The sequence below is a fragment of the Sus scrofa genome, chromosome 15, assembly GCF_000003025.6.
Source record: "Sus scrofa isolate TJ Tabasco breed Duroc chromosome 15, Sscrofa11.1, whole genome shotgun sequence".
Taxonomy (NCBI): Eukaryota; Metazoa; Chordata; class Mammalia; order Artiodactyla; family Suidae; genus Sus; species Sus scrofa.
In genome coordinates, this window is record NC_010457.5 from 17,653,975 (window position 1) to 17,681,234 (window position 27,260).

The following is a 27,260-nucleotide window of genomic DNA, read 5'->3' on the forward strand; positions in this document are numbered from 1 at the left end:
TTTCCTTCTCAATTTTTAGAAGCTCTTTATACATGAGTGATATTTATCCTCTGCAGTAGAATCTGCTCTGATGTTATCTTTTGACGTTTTTGTTCTTGCCATAGAGGTAGTTTTTCTTTTACAGGCAGTCAAATGTGTTAGTTCCCCCCGCCCCTTTGCCTCATTCCTGCTGAATTTTGAGTCAGTTACAAAACTATCTCCTTTCTAGGTTAAGAAGAATTAATCTATTTTTCCATCTTCAGTTATATTTTAAGAAGTGAATTCATTTCAATTCAATCAACCAACACTGCTTAAATCCTTCTTTCATAGAGAACAAAAAAGGTTTTGGGGGGGCTCTGAATGCCAACATTCTAAAAAAACACCATCCTACTTTGCAGAATAGCAGGAATTGGGATAACACAGTAAATCAACTATACTTTAATAAAAAAATTAACACTTAAAAAAATAAAACCTAAAAGAACACCATCACATGGAGGACATACATATGCCATGTCATTCAGGCTGTTTGGGTCATTCTGAACACAGGTACCACTTCACTTCATGTGAAGTAACTCACAAGCTACTTCTTAGGTTATCTTGTGCCACCTCATCCCAGCCCCTCAAAGTTACACAGCAATGTCGATCCAGTCTCACCATGCTGACGAGCCACCTGTCACCCACCACACACTGTATTAGCTGGCTCCCTGAACTGTGCCCCAGCGACAGGCTGCAATAGAGGATGTCAGAGCTCCAGAACAGCAGTAACTGTTTACAATGCATCCAGAACACTCACACACCGCTCTGAGCTAAAACGAACATTTCAACATGAGCAGATTTTTCAAATCACTTCCCCATCTGCTATATCCCTTCTTAATTCTCCCTTCCTTCTCCTGCTTCACACTTAAGGTTTAGGTCAATGTGTTTGCTATTGTACTCAGTGAACATGAGAAAAGGTCATCTTTAGGTGGCTGTCATGGGGGGGAGGGGCCAGCACAGAGCAAGTGGGGGGGGTGGGCAGAGGCGGGAGGTAGGGGGGCACGTGGGTCTTAACGAAGGAAACACTCGCATCTCAGATAGTAATTCTAGGATGGAAATCTCTGGATTAAAATTATCCCTATAATTTAGGAAAATGCACGTTTACACTCTGAGTGTCCAAATACATGGCTTAACTCATGGGACCTTGCATTTCCAGAATGGGAATTCACCTCAGCAAGGGGAATTACCAAATTAATAAATCCATTTTTGACAAGAATGATAGATTTGGTACTTGGCTTCACAGTCCTCAGCTAGCTATAAATGAAATGAAGCTATAAGCAGGTAAACTGATGGCAGCAGCAAGAAGTGGTGAACATGGAAAAGAAAAATGCTAAAAGGCTACAGGTGTGGCTGCTTGGTTCACCATCTTTTAGCACGTCCCCTGCATCACTCTGCAAAACAGTCACTGCTGCTGACAACAATGACACCACGTGAGCGAGAGAAGGTGAGATACCATCCTGGGCCTGGGAAATAGAATTTTAAATCATTCCATTTTGAAAAGGCTCACTTTTTTTTCTTTACAAAGTTTGATGCTTAAATGATGAAGGTTAATTTATTGGGAAAATGTATGGAGATGGAAGACCTCCGTTCCTCACGAATCACCAAGCGGACCCTACACAGGGTCTGTGTGGCATGAAGAATGTTTAATGCCCCTCAAGGTCCAGCCAAGGTTCCTTCCCAAATGGTTTCCAGTGTTACTTCATAGTGCACATTTTTTTCCCACAACATTTCTAAGGCTTTTCACAAAATGCTCACAAAGCCTTTCAATTTCATTAATAAAAATTCAGCTACTCCCAAGAAAAAGATTCCATAGCACACATTTCTATAGCTAAGGGCCCCGGGAATCACAACCCCAAATATTTGGTGGACTCATTTCTTTTCCTACTTGTCTTTGGCACATTCTGGAAAGCAGAAGTAAGGCAAGATTACTCACGGAACATGGTGTAAAACTGCTGTGGGTTCAGATTCCACTTGCCCCAGGGGGTCTTGTGGCCTTTCGACTGGGCATAGTTGGCGTGGTTGAACTCTGGTTCTGTGCCAAATGAGTCCAGGACTCGGAGCATGCACCTGGAAGAAGAAAGACCCACAGGTCAAACTATAACCTTGACCCCAACATCAAAAAGCCAAAAGCTCTCCCTCTCCCTCAGGGCCTACCAGAGACAAAGACTTTAAATTAGAAATGCCACTGGGCAGGAACTGAGGTTTTACGTGTGAGCTTGTCTACCAAACGTCTCCATGCGTGGCTTTTAAGCCAGAGCCATCTCACCACTCATACGCTCTGCCTCAGATGAGCTGACCAATCACAGGAGAGGCTCGAAGGCCACGGAAATAAAAAAATTTCCCAAAACTAGACCTGCAGACACCATGGTCACTGTCATAGTCCTACCCAGGGCCGGGCATACAGTGGTGCCCACCAGACAACTGATGAAGAAATAAATAGCCATTGATTTTAGAGGTTACCATGATCTGAATGTTTATGTCCCCCTAAATTCATATGTTGAAATCCTAACCCCCAAAGGTGAGGGCCTTTGGGAGGTGCTGAGGGTAGAATCCTTATAAGTCGGATTAGTGCTCTTGTAAAAGAGACTTCACAGAACTCCCTGGCCCCCTCCATCACACAAAGATAAAATGAGAAGTCTGCAACCGAATCTGACCAGACTGGTACCCTGATCTCAGACTTTCAGCCTCCCAAATTATGACCCACTCACTTCTGCTATTGATAAGCCCCCCAGGCTGTGATGATTCGGCACAGCCGTCTGAGCAGACTGAGAAGGTTTTATTCTGCTTAGAGCACATTCATGTCTTACCTCCTTCAACACTTTCATCAACTGATTTGAGTACATGACTTTTGGTAAAGCTTAGAATCTCAATAGGCAGTGGTGATCTTTATGTTTTTGACAGTTACAGGACATTATTGTTTTTTTCTCCAGAACTCAAAAAGAAGCGAAACTGATGATGTTGCGTTTGGCTAGTCCACCGAAGCATCAGTCAAACTTGGTCTATTGCTTATTTTTATACAGTCTTCTAGCTAAGACTGATCTTTACATTTTAAAATGGTTTTTTAAAAAGGGAGAATATTTTGTGATATTAATAAATCCACAAATAACAAGTGCTGGAGGGGCTGTGGAGAAAAGGGAACCCTCCTGCACTGCTGGTGGGAATGTAAACTGGTACAGCCACTATGGACAACAGTTTGGAGATACCTTAGAAATCTATACATAGAACTTCCATATGACCCTGCAATCCCACTCTTGAACATGCGGGTGCACGTGTCTCTTTTACGGACAAAACTCTACGTAAAACTCTACGTAAAAGAGACATGGGCACCCGCATGTTCATTGCAGCACTATTCACAATAGCCAGGACATGGAAACAACCCAAATGTCCATCAACAGATGATTGGATTCGGAAGAGGTGGTATATATACACAATGGAATACTACTCAGCCATAAAAAAGGATGACATAATGCCATTTGCAGCAACATGGATGGAACTAGAGACTCTCATACTGAGTGAAATGAGCCAGAAAGACAAAGACAAATACCATATGATATCACTTATAACTGGAATCTAATATCCAGCACAAATGAACATCTCCTCAGAAAAGAAAATCATGGACTTGGAGAAGAGACTTGTGGTTGCCTGATGGGAGGGGGAGGGAGTGGGAGGGATCAGGAGCTTGGGCTTATCAGACACAACTTAGAATAGATTTACAAGGAGATCCTGCTGAATAGCATTGAGAACTATGTCTAGATACTCATGTTGCAACAGAAGAAAGGGTGGGGGAAAAACTGTAATTGTAATGTATACATGTAAGGATAACCTGACCCCCTTGCTGTACAGTGGGGGAAAAAAAAAAAAATTATATGGAATTCTGAGTTCCCGTTGTGGCATAGTGGAAATGAATCTGACTGGGAAACATGAGGTTTCAGGTTCGATCCCTGGCCTCACTCAGTGGGTTAAGGATCCGGCATTGCTATGAGCTGTGGTGTAGGTCACAGACATGGTTTGTATCTGGCGTCACTGTCACTGTGGTGAAGGCCAGCAGCTGTAGCTCCGATTCGACCCACAGCCTGGGGACCTCCATATGCCGCGGGTACGGCCCTAAAAAGATGAAAGACCAAAAAAAAAAATTATATGGAATTCCATTTTCAGTGTTCAAAAATAAGGTTTTATTTGAACTAGCCAAACCCAGTTGTTTCTGTATGTCTATGGCTGCTCTTGCATAGTGACAGTAGATTTTGGTAGCTGTGACAGCCTAAAATATTTACTATCTGGCTCGTTGCAGAAAAAGCCTTCTGACCATTGCTTTGGAGTACATAAAGAATGACCAATTGGAAGAAAGGAATCAATACTAAAATAGAACTTATTGATTTTGATTACATTTATTTCATCACTGAGTCTCAAACCATCGATGTAAATTTAACTCATGATCAGCCAATGAAACAGCACTATTTTCTGTTGCTATGAATTAATAATATTTCTAAATGGCTCTTATAGGAACAAAAAGCATAAAAGTAAATAAAGATTAGAGCTCACATTTTTGAATCAGATGATGGCAATGACTTTTATGCATCTGATTATTTCTTTCCTCCTTTCCTCACTACTAAGAAGTCAATCTTGCTATTATTTTTACATCAAGGCACAATTAAAAAAAAAAAAAGCACTACACTACATTAGATGTCCCAGGAAGAACAACAGTAAATTGTCATTTTAGTGTGCTGGTTTTCACATCAGAGATCAGCACTACTTGTCTGGACGTGGAAGAAAAGAAAGCAGGAAGGCAAGGCAGAACATGGGTGGGCCATGACCTCAAGCTGACCACAAAAGCAGTGTCCTTCTCCTGGATTCCTGTGTGGCTCTCAAGGAACATGTGCTCATCATAGTAAAGATTTATCACCAAGAACATGCCATCAGCCTGGCAGCCAGTAGACGGACGGAAATAGGAGTTCCCAGTGTAGGAGAAAGCAAGGCAAGGGCCCCAAGGAACTGACCAATGTGTGTTTTTCCTGCTCTTTGAATAGCTCTCAGCACACCTTTTATCTTCTCAGTAAAACAATCCCATCTCTTAACTTACAGTTTTCCTTTTAAAATAACATACAAAAGGAATTGGTTGAGCCAGTGTGTTTTCTTTTGAGAAAGATGTAGTGCACAGAAAAACAGAAGGAAAGATGGTGGCAGCCTGCAGGTCACTATGGGGTGGGTGGGGGGACACACCCACTGACAGGTGAGGCTGGGGAAGGTCCGGCTCCTACAAGAGGGCAGAACTGGGATTCAAAGATGACAGTGGAGAAAGCAGGGAGAAATGGGCCACCTCGCCACAGGAACCTTGGCCTTGAAGTCTTTGGCTACCTCCCTTTGCTTGTAATCAACTCCAACTCTCTCTAGCTTCTGCCACTGTTTTTAACTTGGAGTTTTATTGGCATTATTTTAAGTTTAGGTAATTAAAACAAACCCTGATGAGTAAAGATGCCTGACAGAAGCCTAACTCCTGAAATCCTGGACTTTTATACAGGGCCAATATGCATGCTACGTGATGTTGGCTTTTACTCAACAGAAGGCTACAGAATGAATGACAGGCCTTCTCAGATACTTGTAACTCTACATGCTTATACTTGAAGCTTTGGTTTGGGAATTGTCTGTTTTTTGTTTGTTTGTTTGCTTGTTTTTTAGCTTAGGTGGGTTTGCTTTATAATCCAGAGGCTAGAGACTGAGCTCTATGACAGGGGAGGCTGAACATTAGAGCTTTCCCTCTTCCATCACTTTCTACATCTGTGTGTTTTGGAACTGGATTTGTGTTGTTAATATTTATGCTGTTCCCCTAATGTCTTTTGTGCGTCTGGAGCATCAGGAACAGACTGATGACTTAAAAAGATATTTGCCTTGCTGCCCGAGGCAGCTGGCCTCCTAACAGGGATGGCTGCAGCAATGCCAAATGATTCCTGGAATATCCTCCCTGGGCTAAGCCACACTATTACGAGATGGATGCTGAGGATCTCCTTGCCAGGACCTACTTTCTAATTTGGAGTTTGATATCTTGCACTATTTGCATCTCACTTTCCTTTCTGTTCTCAGTTCTCAGAAAAGGCTTCACATGAAGCAAAACAGGGATGAATCTTCCAGTATCAAGCAGGACACTAGGCACATGTAAGTATTTAATAAACGCTTAATTGGATGTCCTGGGTCCCTATATAAACCAAACAAATTTATAAATATTTCCCCAAGATCAACAGGAGGTTTGTTCCTAACTACAAGATCAGATGATAATTTCATATTTAATAGAATTCCTATCATCCACCATCACCCAAGATGAATAGAGAGAGTGCCGAGTTTCTAATCTTTAAAAAGGAATGAAATGAAATGAAAATAGAAAATGAAAATGAAAATAAAAAAAAAAATGAGAAGCGTTCTAGAGCTCTTGCCTGGCTTCTGGATGAAATCTTAGCTGCATCACATGACTACAGTGGGGCTAAGGTCCTAACAGCCCTCCTGTCAGCTACTATTAGGAATGCAGGTGATTTATGAAATAAAGGAGGGGTGCACACTGCACTCTTCCATAAAATCCCCTCTGAGAAGGTGTCTTTTCGTTGCACAAGAATCAACTACCAATCAACGGTGGCGATTTTAATAATGAAATCATCCTTGTAATTGACCTAAACGCTACCACTGAGAATATATTCCCATCCAGACAGCCCTTAATGGTGAAGAGATGCGAGTCTAGGGAGGTTCCAAATGCCCAGTTCCTTTTACACATTTATCATATGCTTGCCACTTGCAAAATGCCAGAGAAAAACAGCTCTGCTGTTCTTTTTTTAATGCTGTGGCTAAAAAGAAAAAAAAGTTTGTTTATTTACAAGGCTTATTAACCAAGAAGATGGCTATTTCCACAGAAGGGAGAACACTTACGGTGGCCCATGACTCATGAAGATTTCGAGAAAGCCACAAAACAAAAAACAGGAAAAACCTGACGCACAAGGCAAAGTGCTATCCTGGCCTGGACTAAGATTTTAATTTTGCTTTTTAGTGAAAATACAGACATGTCTCATTTTGTTGTGCTTTTTTTTGCAGGTTTTTTTTTTTTACAAATTATAAGATTTGTGGCAACCCTGTGCTGTCAGATGTTGATTGGTGTTTTTGAGCAATAAAGTGTTTAAAAGAATTTTTTCCTTTCCACTTTTACTGAAATATAGTTGGCACACAGCAGAGAATAAGTTTGCGGTATACAGCATAATAAGTTGACTTACATACAACATGGAATGATTATCACAAGTTTAGTAACAATGGTCATCATATAGATAACAAAATTTTAAAGAATTTGTTTTCCTTGTGAGAAGAACTGTTGGGACTTAATCTCAACTTTCATAGGTAACACATAACAGTGTTAATTATATTCATGATATTGTACATCACATCCCTTGTAATTACTTATAACTGGAAATTTATACTCTTTAACTATCTTCCTCAATTCCTCCTCCTCCTGGTAACTCCCCATCTCTGGTAACCACAAACCTGATCCCCTTTTTTCTAATAATTTGTCTGTTGGTTTTTGAGGTATAATTGACCTATAACACCCTATGTTAGTTTCTGGTGCCCAACATGATTTGGTATTGCTATATATTACAAAGTGATCACAATTAAGTCTAGTTACCATCTGTCACCATACAAAGAAATCAGACAATTATTGACTATATTCACACACTGTGCATGTCCTACTCATGAAATTATCTTTTAATTAAGGCCTGTGCATTTTTTTTATACATGCTATTGCACACTTAATAGACTACATATAGCACAGTGTTGATGTAACTTTTTTTTTTGTCTTTTTAGGGCCACACCCACAGCATATGGAGATTCCCAGGCTAAGAGTCGAATCGGAGCTGTAGCCACTGGCCTATACTACAGTCAGAGCAATGCCAGATCTGAGCCTCGTCTGTGACCTACACCACAGCTCATGGCAATGCCAGATCCTTAACCCACTGAGTGAGGCCAGGGATCAAACCTGCATCCTCATGGATGCTAGTCACATTGGTTTCCACTCAGCCACAAAGAGAACTTTTTATATGCACTGGGAAAACAAAAGATTTGTTGTGACTGGCTTTATTGTGATATTTGCTTTACTGCAGTGGCCTGCAGTTGAACCCTCAGTATCTCTAAGATCTGCCTGTACATCCAAAAGTCAATCAAAAATGCACAGTCTCTTCTCAATGAATCCCTTTCTGCTGCCCAAGAGCATTTCACTGCCCCGTGAGAAAATCATCACTATGGGAAAAGAGAATCATTGTCATTGCAAAGAAATTCTACAGCAATCAATGTTTGTCCTTCCCTCTGTTTTTGAGAAGATTCTTATTAATATTTTACCTGATTATCTTTTTCTTCTTCTTCTTTTTTTTTTTTGCTTTTTAGGGCTGCACCTGTGGCATATGGAAGTTCACCTACACTGCAGCTCATGGCAATGCCGGATCCTTAACTCATTGAGTGAGGCTAGGTATCGAACCCACAACCCCATGGATCCTAGTTGGATTTGTTAACCACCGAGCCAAAAAGAAAATTCCTATTATTATTTTGAATTTTCATTTCTTTCAACTCTAAAGGACTTCCAATCTGACATTAACTTGGACATTAAAGTTAATAAAATTAATCCATAAGCTAACCTGAAATGAAGAAACCTAGTTCAGGCAATTAAGGATTTATTTATTGGTTAAGTTAAAAGAACACATCAAAACATCTCTTTACAGCCTAACAACAGAAAAGAAAAACATGAAGGGATTTCCGAGCTGTACAAATTGAAATATTTCAGAGTGTTCTCTTAGGAAATTGGTCCAAACTAAAGGTAAACATTAATTATGAGTTGGTAAAATTGGTACTAATTTCACCATTTTTACCCAACTTCATGCACCATTGACAAAATTAAATAATTACGATGTGTAGTTAAATTTATTCACCTTTTAAAATTTATTGGAAACTTTTACATATAGATCACAAATAAAAGATAGTATCAGCTGTCAGAAATGGAAGACAACAAAAGAGCACATTACTCTTCTTTCCTTTTTGGTGGTTCATTGTGTTTTAAGATTATATTATACTCCATTAAAATTTTTTAAAAAAATAACGGTTATCATTCCCTATGCTGTACAACATATCCTTGTGACTTATCTCTTTTATACATAATAGTTTGTATCTCTTAATCCCATACCTGAATCTTGCCCTTCCTCCTTCCCTCACCTCACTAGTAACCACTAGTTTGTTTTCTATATCTGTGAGTCTGTTTCTATAATGCTTATATACATTCCCCGTATTTTTTAGATTTCACTTAAGTGGTATCATATTGTATTTGTCTTTCTCTGACTTACTCTACTTAGTATGATAATCTCTAGTCCATCCACATTGCTGTAAATGGCACTATTCTTTTCATGGCTGAGTAGTATTCCACTATATATATGTACCACATCTTCTCTATTCATTCATCTGTTAATGGACATTTAGAGTCTGTTCATGTCTTGGCTATTGTAAATGGTGCTGCTGTGAACATTAGGGTGCATGTATCTTTCTAAATTAGTGTTTTCAATTTTTCTGAATATACGCACAGCAGTGGAATTGCTGGGTCCTATGGCAGTCCTATTTTTAGTTTTTTGAGAAGCCTCCATACTGTTTTCATAGTGGCTGCACCAACTTACACTTCCACCCATGTTGTTTGGATTACTGCAGCTTTGTAGTATCAACTGCAGATAGGGAATCGAATACCCATAGCTTTGTACTTTTTCCTCAGGATTGCTTTGGCAATTCACAATCTTTTGTGGTTCCATATAAACTTTAGGATTACTTGTTCTAGTTCTATGAAAGATGTTATGTGTATTTTGATGGGGAATCACATTAAACCTGCAGATTGCTTTGGGTAGTATATTCTTGTTGAGAATATTAATTCTTCCAATCCAAGAGCTTGGGATATTTATTTCTTGTATCACCTTCAATTTCCTTTATCAATGGTTTATAGTGTTCAGAGTACAGGTTTTTTTAACTCCTTGGTCAAGTTTATTCCCAGGTATTTTATACTTTTTGAATCAATTTTAAATGGGATTTTTTTTTTTTACTTTCTCTATAGTTGATTATTAGTGTATAGAAAAGCAACAGATTTCTGTATGTTAATCTTGTATCTTGCAACTTTCCTGAATTCATGTATTAGCTTAATAGTTTTTTGGTAGAGACTTTAAGGTTTTCTACATAAAATATCATGTCATTTGCAAATACTGACAGTTTTACTTCTTTCCTTCCAATTTGGATGTTTTTTTGTTTTTCTTGTCTGTCCACTGTAGCTAGGACTTCTAACACTATGTTAAACAGAAGTGGCAAGAGGAGGCATCCTTGTCTTATTCCTGAGTTTAGACAAAAAGCTTTCACCCTTTCATTACTGAGTAGGATATTAGCTGTGCGCCTGTCATAAATGGCTTTCATTTTGTTGAGATATGTTCCATCTATAATCACTTTGATGAGTTTTATGACTTTGTATCACTGTGGTATTGGTGTTATTTCTCCGCTTTCTTCTTTTGTTTATTTGGGTTCTCTGTTTTCTTCTTGGTGAACCTGGCTAAAGGTTTATCAATTTTCTTTATCTTTGAAAAAAAAAACCAGCTATTGGTCTCATTTATCTTTTCTATTCATTTTTTTGGAGGGGGTCTATATTTTATTTCCTCTATGGTCTTTATTATTTCCTTCCTTCTGTTGATTTTGTGCTTTGTTTGTTTTTCCTTTTCGAATTCCTTCAGGTGCTAAGTTAGGTTGTTTATTTGAGAATTTTATTTCTTGAGGAATGCCTGTATTGCTATAAATTTCCCTCAGAACCGCTTTTACTGTATCCCATATATATTTGAGAGTTGTGTTTCCACTGTCATTTGTCTCATGGTATTTTCTGACTTCTTCTTTGATCCATTGGTTTTTTTTCAGTAGCATGTTTTTGTCACATTTTTGTTCTTTTCCTATTTTTCTTTCTGTGCTTGATTATCCACACTGTTGGGGTTGGAAAAATGCTTGATATAATTTCTATTCTCTTAAATTTGTTGATATAATTTCTATCCTCTTAAGTTTTGTGGCCCAGAATGGGATTTATCCCCGAGAACATTCCATATACACTTGAAAAGAAAGTGTATGTTTTTGGATGTGATGTCCTGTAGATATCTACTAAGTCCAATTGGTCCACCGTGTCACTTAAGACCAGTATTGTCTTATTGATTTTTCTGTCTAGAAGATCTGTCCACTGATATAAGTGGGGTGTTAAAATCCCCTACTATTAGTGTATTATTGTCAATTTTTCTCTTCGGGTCTTTTAATAATTGTTTTATATATTTGGGTGCTCCTATATTGGTTGCATGTGTGTTAACCACTATGCTATTCTCTTCTTGTACTGATCCATTTACCATTATATAATGCTCTTCTTTTTCTTGTTGTAGCCTTTATTTTAAAGTCTGTTTTGTCTAATATGAATACTGCTACCCGACTTCTTGCCATTTCTATTTGTGTGAAATATCTTTTTCCATCTCTTCACTTTCAGTTTCTGTGTGCAAAGCAGCATATAGATGGGTCTTCTATTATTCAATTATTCACCCTATGTAAACTGATTAAAGCATTATTATATTGCTAGGTATGTACTTACTAACATTTTATTACTTGTTTTCCAGTTTTTATAGTTATTCTCTGTTCATTTCTTCTTTTGGTTTCTTCCCTGTGGTCTGATGATTTTCTTTAGCAGTATGCTTCTGTTCCTTTTTTTTTAGTTTTTGTATATCTATTGTAGGTTTTCAAGTTGTGGTTACCATAGGGCTCATATACACTGACCTATAACTATATCTACTTGGTATTTTGTTTGTTTGTTTGTCTTTTTGTCTTTTCTAGTGCTGCACCTGCAGCATATGGCAGTTCCCAGGCTAGGGGTCTAATTGAAGCTGTAGCTGCCGGCCTACGCCACAGCCACAGCAAAGCGGGATCTGAGCCACATCAGCGACCTACACCACAGCTCATGGCAAAGCCAGATCTTTAACCCACTGAGCGAGGCCAGGGGATCAAACCCACAATCTCATGGTTCCTAGTCAGATTCGTTAACCACTGAGCTACAGCGGGAACTCCCTATATCTACTTGTTTTAAACTGGTATTCATTTAAGTTTAAACTCATTCTAAGAGAGCAACATTTTTTACACTCCTCCCTCATATTCTGTGTTTTTGGTATCATATTTTACATCTTCATGCATATCCTTTTATTGTTTATTGTGGTTATAGCTGCTTTTAAAATTGTTTGTCTTTTAATCTTCATACTGGCCTATTTAACTGGTTGATCCTCAGTCCTTACTATATATTTGCCTTTCCTAGTGGGATTTTCCATTTCCTACAGATTCTTTCTTCTTTTCCACTTAGAGAAGACCTTCTAACCTTTCTTTTAGAGTTGGTTTAGTACTGACGAACTCTTAGTATTTGCTTGTCTGAATTCTTTATCTTTCTCTCTAGTCTCAGTGATAATCTTGTCGGGTAGAGTATCCTAGGTTGCAAATTTTTCCTTTTCGGCACTTTGAATATATCAGGACACTCCCTTCTGCCCTAAAAGTTTCTGCAAAAAAATCAGCTGATAGCATTACGGGGTTCCAAAGCATGACCTGTTTTTCTCTTGCTGCCTTTAGAATTCTACCGCTTATAATTTTAATCACGATATGTCTTGGTATAGGTCTATTTGGGATCATCTTGATTGGGACCTTCTGTGCTTCCTGTTTATGGATGTTTCCGTCTTCAGATCTGGGAAATTTTTAGCATAATTTACTCAAATACATTTTATATTCCCTTCTCTCTCTCTGCTGCTCTGAGACCCTATAATGCAAATCTTGATGTGCTTAAAGTAATCTCAGAGATCTCTTAAACCGTTCTCATTTTTAAAAAGTTATTTTTCTTTTTGCTCTTCAGATTGGGTGATTTCCATTATACTCTCTTCCAGACCACTTAGGAATACTTCTAGATTGCTTAGTCTTCTATTCCTTCCTTCTAGTGTGTTTTTTAAATTACAGCTATTGAATTCTTCATTTTCAATTAGGTCTTTTTTTATATTTTCTAGCTCCTTGTTAAAATTCTCACTGTGTTCATCTATTCTCTTCCCTAATTCATTTAGCATTTTCATTACCAATGCTTTGAATTCTTAATCTGGTAATTTGTTTATTTCTGATTGATTATTTTCTCAGGGGTTTTTCTCTTGCTCTTTCAATTGAGATCAGTTTCTTTGCCTTTACATTCTGTGTAACTTTCTTTGCCTCTATGAATTAAGGTGAAGTTATCTATTGCCATCCTGAAGGGGTGTCCTTATGGGGAATGCCCCTATACAGACTGCATGTGCCCAGTGTCTTTGGTGGGAGAGGTGGATGTGACATGGGTGCAAATCATGCCTTCCCTTGGGGTATACTGGCAGCTATCATCTTCATATGGGCGGGGCTGGAGCTGAGAGTGAAATGCGGCTCCCTCTCTGCTTAGTGGCCATCATCTCCCTATCAAGGGTGAGGCCTGATCCCAAGTTGCTGGAGCAGAAACCCTGATGTTTGGGCCTGAGCTAGCTCTGTTTGCTTTAAGTGTGTGCCTTCCCCTCTCTCAGCCCTGGGACCCTCACTCCAGTGGTGGGGTGCTGAAGTAAGGGCAGCAGGTGCAGGCTCTTGGCTCGTGTTGGCCACAGACAGAGATCAAAGCTGTCTCTGTGCACTGCCTGTGCAAGCACTAGCAATTGCTTTCCTCTTTGACTAGATGCAGCCTCATATCCAAGCCCCTTTGTCCCTCACAGGCACTCACTGCCCTCAGTCTCTTCCATTCTTGCCTTGCTATGGCCTCTTAGCAGGTAGAGCCTTTGTGACTTCTAAGCATGTATCAAGGGGTGAGCTCTGGTGGAACAGCTACCATCGGAGGTCTGGGCTGTTCGTGATGCACTGCCAAAAACCCACTTTGGGGGGGGCCACTGTCACCTCACACAGGCTCCATCCTGGGACCAGGTCACCTCTGCATCCCATGGTCTTCTGTCTCCAACTGTGGCCATGACAGATCCAGTGCTGTGTTCTGACACAGAATAAGTAGAGCTAGAGCATTCACTTGGCTAGGGCTGGCATGCCGAGGCCGCTGCAGGAAATCTCTATCCATCCTCTCTGCCTTGCCTCAGGGGCAAACCAGTACATGCATGCTCCTCACAAGCTGAGTCCAGCTTCCCACAGCCCTCCTGGGAGTCCCAGCAATTCTCCAACCTGCCAGGGGGGCTCATCTCCCCCATGGAGGACCCCAGGACTCAGGCACCCAACCTAAGGTTCTCATCGCTCACTCCCCAGGGCAGGTATCTGCCTGAGTCCCTTCTACAGGTCCCCATCTAATCATTTTTCTTCCCTTTCCTAACCCATTACCTATGGATCTTTCTTACAGCCTTGGTTGTACAGGAGTCTTTCTGACAGTTTCCAGTTAGTTTTCACTGAGACCTGTTCCACATCTAGATGCATTTCTGATGTGTTCACAGGGGGAAGTGAGTTTCATGTCCTCCTATTCTGCCATCTTGATTAATCCTCCATACCACTCTTCTTTCATAAAAAATACTAAACTCAAACTACTCTTTTTGCCTGCTGAATACTGAGACTTACAGCTACTCTCATCTTGTTAAAAATGCACACAAGCATTAAAAGTAGTGCTATAGTACCAAACTAAGACTTTCTCAAAAGATTAAATAATACAAATTGTGTACAGAGTAACAATACTTGGTTGTGCTAAGCATGAGGCTTATCTTAAAAAGTACAAAGACCCCAGCATTCAGAGAAGCTATGCCCAGCTTTCTCCTCCAAGAATGACAAAACTGATGAGGAAAAGGAAAAAGAAATGAGTCATCATCTCAAACCTGAAGGATATAAAAATTGACACTGTCTATATTTTATCAAAATTGTTATTTGAGTAAAAGGATGAGACTGGTATAGGCAAACCAAGAGAAGAATGCTAAATATTAAGGAAGGTGAAAAGGAGGTTGGACACTTGTTTTTTATTCTTAAAAGAGATCAATGAAAATAACAATGCTTGAAAGTGAAAAGGTACTTTGGAGATTGTGAACTTCAATTAGGCACGAGAAACATACGCTGCACAGTTCAAAAGATAACATCTGATGAGCTTTTTCTACCAGCAACTGTGTTACTCTCGTTAAAAAATAAAAAGCTCTGGAGTTCCCGTCGTGGCGCAGTGGTTAACGAATCCAACTAGGAACCATGAGGTTGCGGGTTCGGTCCCTGCCCTTGCTCAGTGGGTTAACGATCCGGCGTTGCCGTGAGCTGTGGTGTAGGTTGCAGACGCGGCTCGGATCCCGCGTTGCTGAGGCTACAGCTCCGATTCAACCCCTAGCCTGGGAACCTCCATATGCCGCGGGAGCGGCCCAAGAAATAGCAACAACAACAACAACAACAAAAAGACAAAAAGACAAAAAAAAAAATAAATAAAAAACAAAAAGCTCTAAAAACTTAAGAACAGTATGTAGCACTTACTGGTAATGCACCCAGGATGGTCCGAGGGTTTTCTTGAATTGAGCGAGTCCTACGATGTCAATATAAATGAGCTCAACAATTCTGTCTCCTACGGTTGGGCAGCCAGATCGGTTTCCCACAACCTTCTTCATTATCCTAGAGAAAGGACAGAGAGAAGAAAAGAAAAAGAAAGAAAAACAATTTATTGCAAGGTACTGCACTCAGTAACTTCAGGAGGCAAATAACCATCCCAAGAATCCTTATCAGGGAGGATGGCATGGCCCTTCCCACCAGCCATCTATGCAAATTCTTCCCACCCATTAAGTCCATCCAGAGCCTCGATTCTGACTCTTGCAAAAGCAAATGGTGGTGTACAGACACAGCCTTTGAAACCAAGAAAGATCTGGGTCTGAATCTATCTCCACTTAACTTGCTTGTTAAGAAGATCGTGGAGGTCTTTAAGCACTGCTGTCAGGGCCAGATATGTTTTATTTCAGAAGAAAACTGTGGAAGCAACATGGAGCAGTGGTTTCCAAACATGCCTATACACTGGAATCACCTGGGGATCTTTCTAGACTCCCCAAACCCAGACCATATCCTAGACTAGTTAAGTGACAACCTTTGCGGGTAGGACATAGTCACAAGCATCTTTTGATTCTTTCAGGTAATTCCAAGGTACAGACAGGTTGGGAGCCTCTGACTACAGGGTGGACCAGGAGTCAGCCAGCTGTGGTTCAATGGGCCACACATAGTCCTCTGCCTGCGTTTGTTAATTAAGTTTCATAGGTCCACGACTATACTCATTATTTGTATACCATGACTACTTTCTACTTTCCTTCTACAAGGACAGAGTTGAATAGTTGTGATGGAGGATGAGACCTAATGAGTGAGTAGAATTTGGGACAGGCAGCTGTCTGGGAAGGGTCATGCCTTTACTCTTTTGTTCAGTAAATCGTTAGGAGCAACTGCTATGTGCCAGGCACTGTTCTAGGTGCTCAGTACCCAGAGGTGAGCAATATTCACACAGCTTTTGCCCTCCCTGTGCTGACACTCTAGTACCCACAGCTGATGATACTCATCACATTGTAATTGGAGCAATTATGCAGTATATCAGTTGCAATTGTCAAAAGGTTGGATGCATGCTGGTCATCCCTATATGTCCCATACCAAGAACCAGGCCACGGACAGCACTGAAGGAATAACAGCTCAATATATGAAGGCACTCACTTCATAGGTTGTGTTCCCGAGGTGTTTTATTTATTTATTTATTTTTGCATTGAGAAACCAAATTATAACTTATTTTTTTTGTTATATTTGATGTTTTAATTGAAGTTGACTTATGTTGATTTTTGCTGTACAGAAAAGTGATTCAGTTATATATACGTATACTTTCTTTCTTATATTCTTTTCTGTTATGGTTTATCTTAGTATATTGGATATAGTTCCCTGTGCAATCAAGTAGGAACTTGTTTATCATCCTATATATAAAACAAAGTATCTGCTAATCCCAAACTCCCAGTCTACCCTCCCCCTACGCCGCCCCATCCCCAAGGTGTTTTAAAGGAAGTAGGAGGAAGGCAACTGTTAAAGGGATGAGTGGTGATGAAAGGGCTTGGAAGGCCTTAGGTTTAGCAAGCTCTGAAAGGAGCACAGTGGTTCAGCAGTCAAGAGCACAGGATTTGAGGTCAGACAGACAGAGGGCTCAAATCCTCACTCTTCTACATACTCTCCATGGGACTGTGAAGAACTCATTTTTGGTTTGAATCCCAGTTTCTTCATCTTTAAAACAGAGAAAGAGCCAGCACTTACTTCCAGGTCTGCGTTAAGGACTAAGATGAAACAGGGAAAGCTCTTAGTATCTGGTGTGCAGGAAGCACTCAACAAATGTTTGCTTTTAATAGGCATCATCAATATTATGGTTGTCATAACTGTTGATACTGCTGCTGTAACTGAAGCCCTTCTCATGCTTTCAGCATATGGAAAACATTTAACAAATGAGAGCTGATATAATCTCACTGATATTACTGTTTTCATCTCAATACTGCCTCTCATCAGGTGTGGACCTCAGACCTAACCCAAATGACCTCTTTGGGCATCCATGTCTGGAACAATAAAGTAGGAGCAGGATGGGTGGGACATATATTAACACCTCTCCCATTTCTAGAATGTCTGTTCATTCAAGCTATTTCTTTTGGAACAGCTGACACTATTGCAACATGCTAACTTGGCTACTGGGTACAGAAGCTCCATGGGCAGTTATCCGAAGAGGAGGGAGGGGGCTCTAAGCATTTCTGCTTGGCCAGCCATGTCAATCTAAAGGGGATAAAGAGAGGGATCCAACTACAAGAAAATTTCAGGGAAACCAAAAATCCAGGTAGAGTTGACAGACTCAGAGCCTAAAGTTCGCTAATTGAAATAGGATTGGATCAGGGCTTTTGAGCAACTCATTCTATCCAAATTAAATTACAAACAGGAACCTGCCTTGTTTTAAGATTTAGAAAGCTTGATGTTGAGGAGGGAATGGTATGAATTCCAACAAGAGACAGGGAATTAGGAAAGTCAATAATGTTTTGTGCTGCAGATGCTGGAAGCACCTGTAACAGCAAAGAATAAGCTCCTTAGTTTGAATTTTCTGGCATTCATTTATGAAGCCTCTGGAGCCTGCAGCTACAATGAAAACATATTATCCTTTTCACAGTGTATGTATATAGCTCCTGAAAATAATCTCCTTATCTCATGTTTAGTGAATTATCACTTTCATTTTCCTCCACAAGAAATTACACACTAATAGAGGGCTTTAACAGTTTACAATTTCTTTTTTGTATTCTGATTTTAAAATTGAAAAGTAATCTCCTTACTCCTTGAGCTCCACCAGTGAAGCTGAAATCCTAATGTCATGGCCCAGTAAGTACAGAGATGTAATTAAATCACTCCACTGAACCAGTTCACCAAGAGGGCCACCACTGAATGCTGTCTCCGCAATCTTAAATCCAGATTCTTTAGTCAAGAGTCCCAGGTGAACAAGGACCTGGAAAAAACACAAAGAAGAGGCACATACTGATTCCCACTGGAGCAAGTACAGACCCCCACAGGCATACACCCAAAAGCCACCCACCAAAGTCATGTTTACATTCTAATGAAATCTCAACACGGGGTAAATAATCTTTGTAGAAGATGCAGAGAAAGGAAGGAAGTGACGTTTTATTGTTGTTTTAGAGAAATAAAGTCATTACTATATTTGGAATGGCTAGGGGGGCAAAGGTAGAGAGATAACCCTGCTTTCAAAAAGTGGAATATGTTTGGAAAATCAAGGAGACTAAGCTAGGACAATCAAATATCTTTTAACAACATTAGGCTTTTTTTCACAGCTGGAATATTTTTAAGCTTTTAATAAGGAAAACTTCAAACACAAGGAAAAGCAAACATGACGATACAGTAAATTCTGATGTACTCAACAATTACAGACTTCAACAATTATTAACTCCCCCTCGCCTTTTTTCTTTTTAGGGCCTCACCTGCAGCATATGGAAGTTCCCGGGCCAGGGGTCAAATCAGAGCTGCAGCTGCCAACCTGTGCTATAGCCACAGCAACACGGGATCCAAGCTGCATCTGTGACCCATGCAGCTGCTTTAGGCAATGCCTGATCCTTAACCCACTGACTGAAGCCAGGGAACCAACCCACATCCTCATGGATACTAGCTGGGTTCTTAACCTGCTGAGCCACAACAGGAATTCCCAATAATTATTAACTCCTGACAAATCTTATTTAATGTACATCCCTCATTTTTTCCCAACCACTCTAGTTTATCTTGAAGCCAAATCCTAGACTGCCTACCCTTTCATCTGTGAATGTTTGTGTTGCTAAAATAAATAAACCTTCACTTAAACACAACCATAATATCACCAACGTATTGAATACAACCATCACCCCTGACATAGCTATTAATTCCTTCATATCATCCAATATCCATTTAGTGTATACACTTGCTCAATTGTCCTCCCTTTTTTTTTTTTTTTTTTTTTTTTTTTTCATTTTTTATGCCTGCACCCACGGCATATGGAGGTTCCAAGGCTAGGGGTCAAATGGGAGCTGCAGCCACTGGCCTACACCACAGCTCACGGCAACACCAGATCCTCAACCCACTGAATGAGGCCAGGGATTGAACCTGAGTCCTCATGGATGCTAGCCACAACAGGAACCCCCCCACCTCCCCGCCTTTTTTTTTTCAAGTGCAGTTGGTTGAGTCAGAAGTTAAATCAAGGGCATTAATTGTAATGCCTCGTCCATCTTTTAGCCTTCTCTAACCTATACTAGTACCCAGTCATCTTTTTTGGGGGAGGGAGGGGCTCGTAATTTGTCAAAGAAACTGGGCTGTATTTCCGCTTGAGTCTTTCACACTCCAGATTCTGCTGACTGTGTAAGGGATTCTTCTGTCTCTCGTATTTATAGTAAACTAGTCATTAGATCTGCAGACATGATGAAATATGTATTTGATTTTTTTTTTTTGGCAATACCACTTCATAGGTGGTGCTGTGTACTTCCAGTGGTGGGAACAATATCTGAGTGTTCTGCGATGTTAGCAGCGACTGATGACCACTAACTAGATGCATTAATCCATTAGGGGTTGCAAATGGTGACAGTCTATCATTCTGTCTGCTTTTATTAGCTGGAATACTTCTGTAAAGAGAAAGCACCCCCCTCGTGAAGGACAGCTTCCACAGAAAAAGCCTGGTAAATACTTGATTCTTTCTCTTTATTTACCAGTTTCAAGAGAACACATTTGTTCTTTGGCATACTCTAATGAGGACCAATGAAGATGTAAAAACTATATATCACTATAAAGTCATGACTATAAATATATTTAATGTGTTTCATGACACTGCAGTTCTTATTTTTACCGGTGAACAAAATGTGCCATCTTGGACAATGGGAGGCTATTAAGGTTGGCTTCTAAGTGCTTTGACAAAATCCTAGTAGTCTAATCGTTTCGTTGCTTTCTGCTCTGACAAAGTGTTCCTAGCTCAACACGCACAACATCTGCCTCGGACCTCAATCGGCTATTTTTCCAAGAACCTCTTATACCATTTAGTGAAATGGCATTTCGAGATCAAAGCCTGGTGCTTAAAGTTCTCCAGAGGATCACTGTTTCTAGGCCTTTTCAGCGGACAGAGCTAGAAAATTTACTTTTTCTCAAGGATAAAACTAATCATGAGTTCGTAAAGAGTTTTCCAATTCTAACCCAGGATTACACTATCTTTACCTAACATTATCCATCTCACATCTGTTATTTCCTCTCTCCACACTGAAAACACTGCTTCTCCAGGACACTAACATAATGGCTCATTTGCTTCACTCCAATACACATAATGGATTCAGAAGGAGAAATTCCACACCATCATCTACACAATTGGGAAAAATTGTTCTAAGATATTTTTTCAGGGTTTAAATTCTTTGTGATGTCCCATCAGCAACATTCAATGTATTGTGTTCTAAAGTCACTAAGAATAGCCCTTCTCTATGTGCTTAGAGTGAACCTGGACATGTGCTCAGTTTACATGCTTTGTTTTCCTTGTGATTTTTAGATTTTTTTTTTCATAATTAAATTTTGTTTTACACTACGTAAAATGATTCCAGTGTCAAATCTACAAAATAAGATCTATTCAGAGAGGTCTAGTTTGTTCATACCTGATGCCCCTATGTTACACTCTTACTCCCCTTAATTGACCGTTTTTATTGTGGTAAAATATATGTAATGTAAACTTTATCATTTTTAACTATTTTTAAGTGCACAGTTCTGTGCCATTAAATACATTCACAACCTTCCATCTCCTTTATTTTTAATTTGATAGTTTATTCTTCCCTTTAAAAAATCTGAGCAATTAGTATATATGTATATTACATATATTATATATGTCTACCTCTAGGTATACATATAGGTATAGATATACAAATAACTCTTTTCCTTTAAAAATAATTTCACTATTTTCTACTTAATATGTCTTCACCTCACCATATACTCTGGAGATTACTGCACAGGAGTACATAGAAATACTCTTTATTTCTTTTTACAGCCCACCTGGATCTATGATCACATACTCTTTCACAGAGGACTATCTGCCAGGAAGTCAGGTCCTGCTGTCTCATAAACTCAAGGAATCTAAGCCAGACTGACTCATAAAACTGTCTTGGGTTCTGCAAGTATATCTGTATTTTTTTTTCCTGAGGGGATCAAATTAGTCAAATTAGGCACACTTAAACTCATTTTTCATTTATTTTTAGATATGAGAACAGATGATTTACTTTGCTCAGTTATTCTTCATCAGAACAGTTCATCTAAAGGCTCAGATCCAGCCACTTAATCCATAACTAGTGAGGCATAAGGTCTTCTCTGCTTAGGGATATTCTAGAGGATTCCCAAGCATCTTCTCATGAACTTCAAAACAAATTGGCTCAAATTTATAGTACCTCTCTTACTGGAACAGAAGCAGAAGCACCAACCAAACACTGCAACTGTGGAACTCCTCAGTTAGTGGCCCAAATCCCAGGGCTGACAAGTACCAAAACCATGAACTTGTCATGGTGATGTGATGGGAAGTTCTCAAAGGTTGTATTCAGAGAGAGGAAAGAGAATTAAATTTTCTGATGCCACTGAGAGAGTCAGATGGTTCATAGGACAATCTAATGGGCAGATTTCTGCTTGGCTTCATTCAAGAAACACGTATGCCAGTCCTTGCTAAGTAAGATTATTGTAAACAGGGAAAGGAAAGCCCCAAAATTCTGTACAAGAAGAGGCTACACAGATTTGCCCTGAGGGATTATCATTTGAGACATGGCATTTCTCTTAGTCTTGTTTCCAAGCAAAATCAAATTTTAAAGAAAACTGGCATCTAACTGAAGTGAATTAATCAGAAACTCACTTTCTTCCTCTTTCTCTTTTCAAGATTCTGCTTCTCTGCCAGGGACTTGATTGCCTGGATCCATGCGTCAGCCATTCGCCGGATCCGCAGTCTCATCCACCGGAATTCTTCATGCTTTTTCATCATACTGTAGAGAATATTAAAATCTGTACGAATTTCTGCCTAGAAACAGAAATTTAATAAAAATGAATGGAAGATAAGACGTCCACAAGTATAATGGCTGTTGTGATGTGACATCTGAAAACTTGAAAGATAGAGTCAATTAAATACAGGGCTTCAAAAGTGAGTCTGGTTTGCTGAACAGCTTTGCTTGAAGGTCCTAGAATTTCAAATTGAAGCAAAGGCCCCTGACTGTTGCACTGCTATAAGGGACATCATTAAAAAATTAGAAGTTGAGAAAGGAAGCACAGGAACTGCAAAATTCTGGGCTATGTTAAAATGCATATTTTACAGTGAATATGCTTGATGTACCTTGAAATTCTCTGCACCCGAACTTACTGTCCCCTTGGATCTACTGCAGGGCAGCAGACTCCTGGGAAAATTCAAGGCAGTTCTTTTGTCTTTTTAGGGCCGCCTAGAAGCATATGGAAGGTTCCCAGGCTAGGGGTCACCGGCCCACACCACAGCCACAGTAACTCGGGATCCAAGCAGCATGTGTGTCCTACAGTATAGCTCACACCAATGCCGGATTCTTAACCCACTGAGCAAGGCCAGGGATCAAACCTGCGTCCTCATGGATACTAGTCAGATTCATTTCTGCTGAGCCACGCTGGGAACTCCTCCAGCCAGATCTTAATGGGCTACCGGCCATTGTGTAGGTTGCCAAAACCCTCATCCTGTCCACAAAGTAAGGAAATAAATGTTCGTCCTCTAGTTTTGTCCCAGTCCAAACAAATAAAAGTTTATTATTTTCTAAGGAATTTAAAAGCTGGGAATATTATTTTCCTACCATAGCTGAATAAAATTTAAAAGTTGGGCCAGAAGAACTTAACATCCAGGAAGAATATGTTTATAAGTTAGCTGGATAGAGCCAACAATTGAAAAGGCAGAGAAAAATAATAACACTAGTATTTTCTTCATGTTTCAACATCTAAAACATGTTGAGCCCATCTTGCAGCAGTCTCCATAATTCATTCTAAACACTCATCAGACCATGTCCTTGACTCAACAGTTTTCCCGAAATCCCAGAGTCAAATCAAGGATTAGCAAGTGCTGCCTCTTGAGCCAAATGTTCCTCACTGCCTGCTTTTATATATAAAGTTTTATCAGAACACAGCTACGCCCACTCATTTACATACTATCTATCCCCCTCCCTGTAACACCCACTCCAAGGTCAGAATTGAGTAGCTGCAACAGAGCCCTTATGGCCTGCAAAAATGGAAATATTTACTATCTGGCCTTTTACAGCAATGATTTGCCAACCAATCCTTAGGATTAAGAATAAAGAGTTGAGCTTTTTTTTTTTTTTTTTTTAATTACTCAATGAATTTTATTACTTTTTTAAAAAATTTTTTTGTTATAGTTGATTTACAATATTCTGTCAAATTCTGCTGTATGGAAAACTGACCCAGCTTTACATATATACACACTCTTTTTCTCATAAGGACCTGAGCTTTTACTACAAAGCCTTTCACAGCCCCTTCCTACCTGTCTAATCTTATCTTTATTCCAGCTCATCCAAAGCCCCATGTCCAACTGAACCATGCTCTACTCCCCGAAAATGCCAAGCTCTTATCCAGGCGCCTTTTCCCCTCACATCAGAGACACTTCTCTCTCCTTGACCTGATATAAATTCGTTCATCACTTTATTTTATTTTTCGTCTTTCCTAGGGCCGCACCCACGGCATATGGAGGTTCCCAGGCTAGGGGTCTAATCGGAGCTGCAGCCACAGCCACAGCAATGCCAGATCCAAGCCTCCTCTGCAACCTACACCACAGCTCACGGCAACACCAAATCCTTAACCCACTGAGCAAGGCTAGGGATGGAACCTCACGGTTCCTAGTCGGATTCGTTAACCATTGAGCCATGACGGGAACTCCCTTCATCACTTTAAATTCAACTCCAGGAGTTCCCGTCGTGGCTCAGTGGTTAACGAATCTGACTAGGAACCATGAGGTTTCAGGTTCGATCCCTGGCCTTGCTCAGTGGGTTAAGGATCCGGCATTGCCGTGAGCTGTGGTGTAGGTCGCAGACGAGGCTCAGATCCAGCATTGCTATGGCTGTGGCATAGGCCGGCGGCTACAGCTCTGATTTGACCCCTAGCTTGGGAACCTCTGTATGCCGTGGGTACAGCCCTAGAAAAGACAGAAAACAAAACAGAACAAAAATTCAACTCCAATGTCATCTTTTCTTTACATTCTCTCTTAACCCATGTAGGCTGAGATCACCACTTCCTCAATAATTTCCATGGGCCTGTAGTCCAGTGTTTACATGGCTGTGGTTATTATTTACAACTATAACCCTCATTATTAGTTCACTGGGTGCCTCCATAACTGGCACCAGGTCCTGTTTTTATCAGTAGCCTGTCACTCAGGAACCCTCAGAGTATTGCTCAATAAACAAATATATGGTAAACTGGTTGACTGATATGGTTATTCAAAAATTTGTACAAAATGGGGAGTTCCCGTCATTGAGAAGCAGAAACGAATCTGACTGGTATCCATGAGTATGCAGATTTGATCCCCGGCCTCACTCTGTGGGTTGGGGATCTGGCATTGTCGTGAGCTTTTATGTAGTTTGCAGACGAGGCTTAGATCCCAAGTTGCTGTGGCTGTGGCATAGGCTGACAGCTGTGGCTCTGATTCGACCCTTAGCCGGGGAACTTCCATATGCCATGGTTGTGGCCCTAGAAAAGCAAAAAAAAAAAAAAAAAAAAAAAAATTATACTGAATGGAGGACAGAAGTTCTTCAGTTTACCACTATTTCAGGTTATAGTTGGCATCTTCAGAAGACTCCACATGTATCCTTTGTCATCAGACCTAAATCGCAAGCCTAGGAAGAGGTTTTTCAAAATCACTTACCAATGAATTATGATCAGCTTCTTCATAGGGATTTTTTGCTCTCCAAGGTAAATGAGGACACCAGTTTTCAACCTAAAAAATATGAATTGGAGACACTAAGTATGCTGGTTCATCTGTAAATGAATGAATGCCTGCACAAAGCCCCAAGCACAGTTTCCAGTATACAGGAAGTGGGTTAAGTGGGTTATTACTACTATCAGTCAGATTCCCATACTTTAGCAATCCAGAGACAAGCTCCCTTTCAGAATAAACAATAATCAGCGAAGGTCCCAAGGAGCCCATGACTGCACTTATATCTGTCCTTCCAAGGACTTCACAGTAACTGATACTGTAATCTTTTAATCTTCACACTTCTACACGGCAGGGGGGCGGGGGGGGGAGGGTTCTTATGGCAGAAAATTGAAACATTTGAACATTGCCGCTAGGGAAGGAGAATGCAAAGGCATACTACTTCGCAAAAGGATAGGAATTGATTCGTGACCTGCTGTGGCACATCTAGAAAGGAAACAGCAAGGCGTCTGAGCCATAGAACTCCATCATTTATTCCAAATTAAGAATGCACCCAGAGTTTAAGGCTAACTGATCAAGGATTCTCCTCATTTTCTAGCTGTTCACTTGACACTATCTCAAGGAGCAAGAATTATAAAACCTACTGGAAAAAAGAGATGAAGGAAAAAAACAAAAACCCTTAGCAATCTTGTGAGTGCCATTTTGGAAGATGGATGTTTCTATCAATGCACTAGGGTTTAAAGAATTGGGAGAAGAAGAAAGAGCATGGGGCAAAGCCAGATTTTATAGGAATGACTTCAACAGAGATTAGCAAAGAAAATTAAGCAAATTCACATTTGCAGGTAAATGAAAAAATGCATTGAGTGGTATTATATCTGGCCTCTTTGCCAGAGGCCATATAATTCTAAGATAGCATAACATCCATTTACTAATATATGACATTAAAGATGGCTAATAAACAGGCATTGGAAATAATGTTTCTATGGCCAGGTGGACCTATAAAAATGAACAGAGCAAGAGGTTGGGGCATCCTTAGGTCACTGAGGAGGCAGGGACATAGGTGAGGTCAGACCTCCTGTGTCAGCAATGCAGAGTCAGATGAACTGGTTGTCCCTGGAGCTCTTGGTACGTCTTCAAAGAAAACAAAGCAGTTCCACTAATCTAGAAATAACTCTTAAAGCAAGGTGATTTTCACTAGGACGGAAAATAAATGGGAAATTTGCATATGGCCCACTGCTGCTGCAAATGATCTGAAATCAGCAAGCAGAGGGCAGCAAAGCTTGGGGCAGGGTGGAAACCTGGCTAGAAAAGCACAATATTCTCTTTTTCTTCTTGTGGAATAAAATTAGACTTGGCCCTATTTGTGAATGGCTTCAGAGACTTAAAAGGGACTCCTCATAAGGAGTCACGATGGTTTTTACTCATAAAAAAGTAAAATACTGACTTGCCTGGGATGTCTTTTTCTACATGCTAAGCCCTTACACAGCAAAATCACCATGAAAGGCAAAATCACAAAGGAAAGGAGCTCTATGAATGAGAAAAATGAGGAAGAACCAGTGGTAAAGTTGCATCCAAGCGGATGGAGCCTCAGCTGGTCCCAGCAGCAATGTACCTATCTGTGCCTTGTGTTCTTAGGCTGGACTGAATTAATTCAAATTAGATGTCTGCAAATGAATTCAGTAAGACAGTGCTTTAAAGCATATTTATAACATGAAGACTTCAAATGGACTGCAGACCTGACTGTGAGACCTTCTACCATACAGAAAAAAGCATGAGGATGAACAAGCAGGTCCAGATTTGCAGT

The 27,260-nt window shown here is 40.1% G+C and overlaps 1 protein-coding gene across 6 annotated transcripts in view; it reads right to left on the reverse strand.

Moving 5' to 3' along the window:
* The window catches only part of MGAT5 (mannosyl (alpha-1,6-)-glycoprotein beta-1,6-N-acetyl-glucosaminyltransferase), a 374,468-nt gene that overhangs the window by 109,169 nt on the left and 238,039 nt on the right, over window positions 1–27,260 (reverse strand). For all 6 annotated transcript variants that reach the window (XM_021075187.1, XM_021075189.1, XM_021075184.1 and 3 more), the window contains exons 6-10: window positions 25,448–25,519; window positions 22,427–22,588; window positions 18,366–18,535; window positions 15,529–15,663; window positions 1,949–2,082 (exon numbers count right to left, since the gene is read on the reverse strand). In XM_021075187.1, the coding sequence (XP_020930846.1) occupies window positions 1,949–2,082; window positions 15,529–15,663; window positions 18,366–18,535; window positions 22,427–22,588; window positions 25,448–25,519 (673 nt within the window). The remainder of the gene's footprint in view (window positions 1–1,948; window positions 2,083–15,528; window positions 15,664–18,365; window positions 18,536–22,426; window positions 22,589–25,447; window positions 25,520–27,260) is intronic.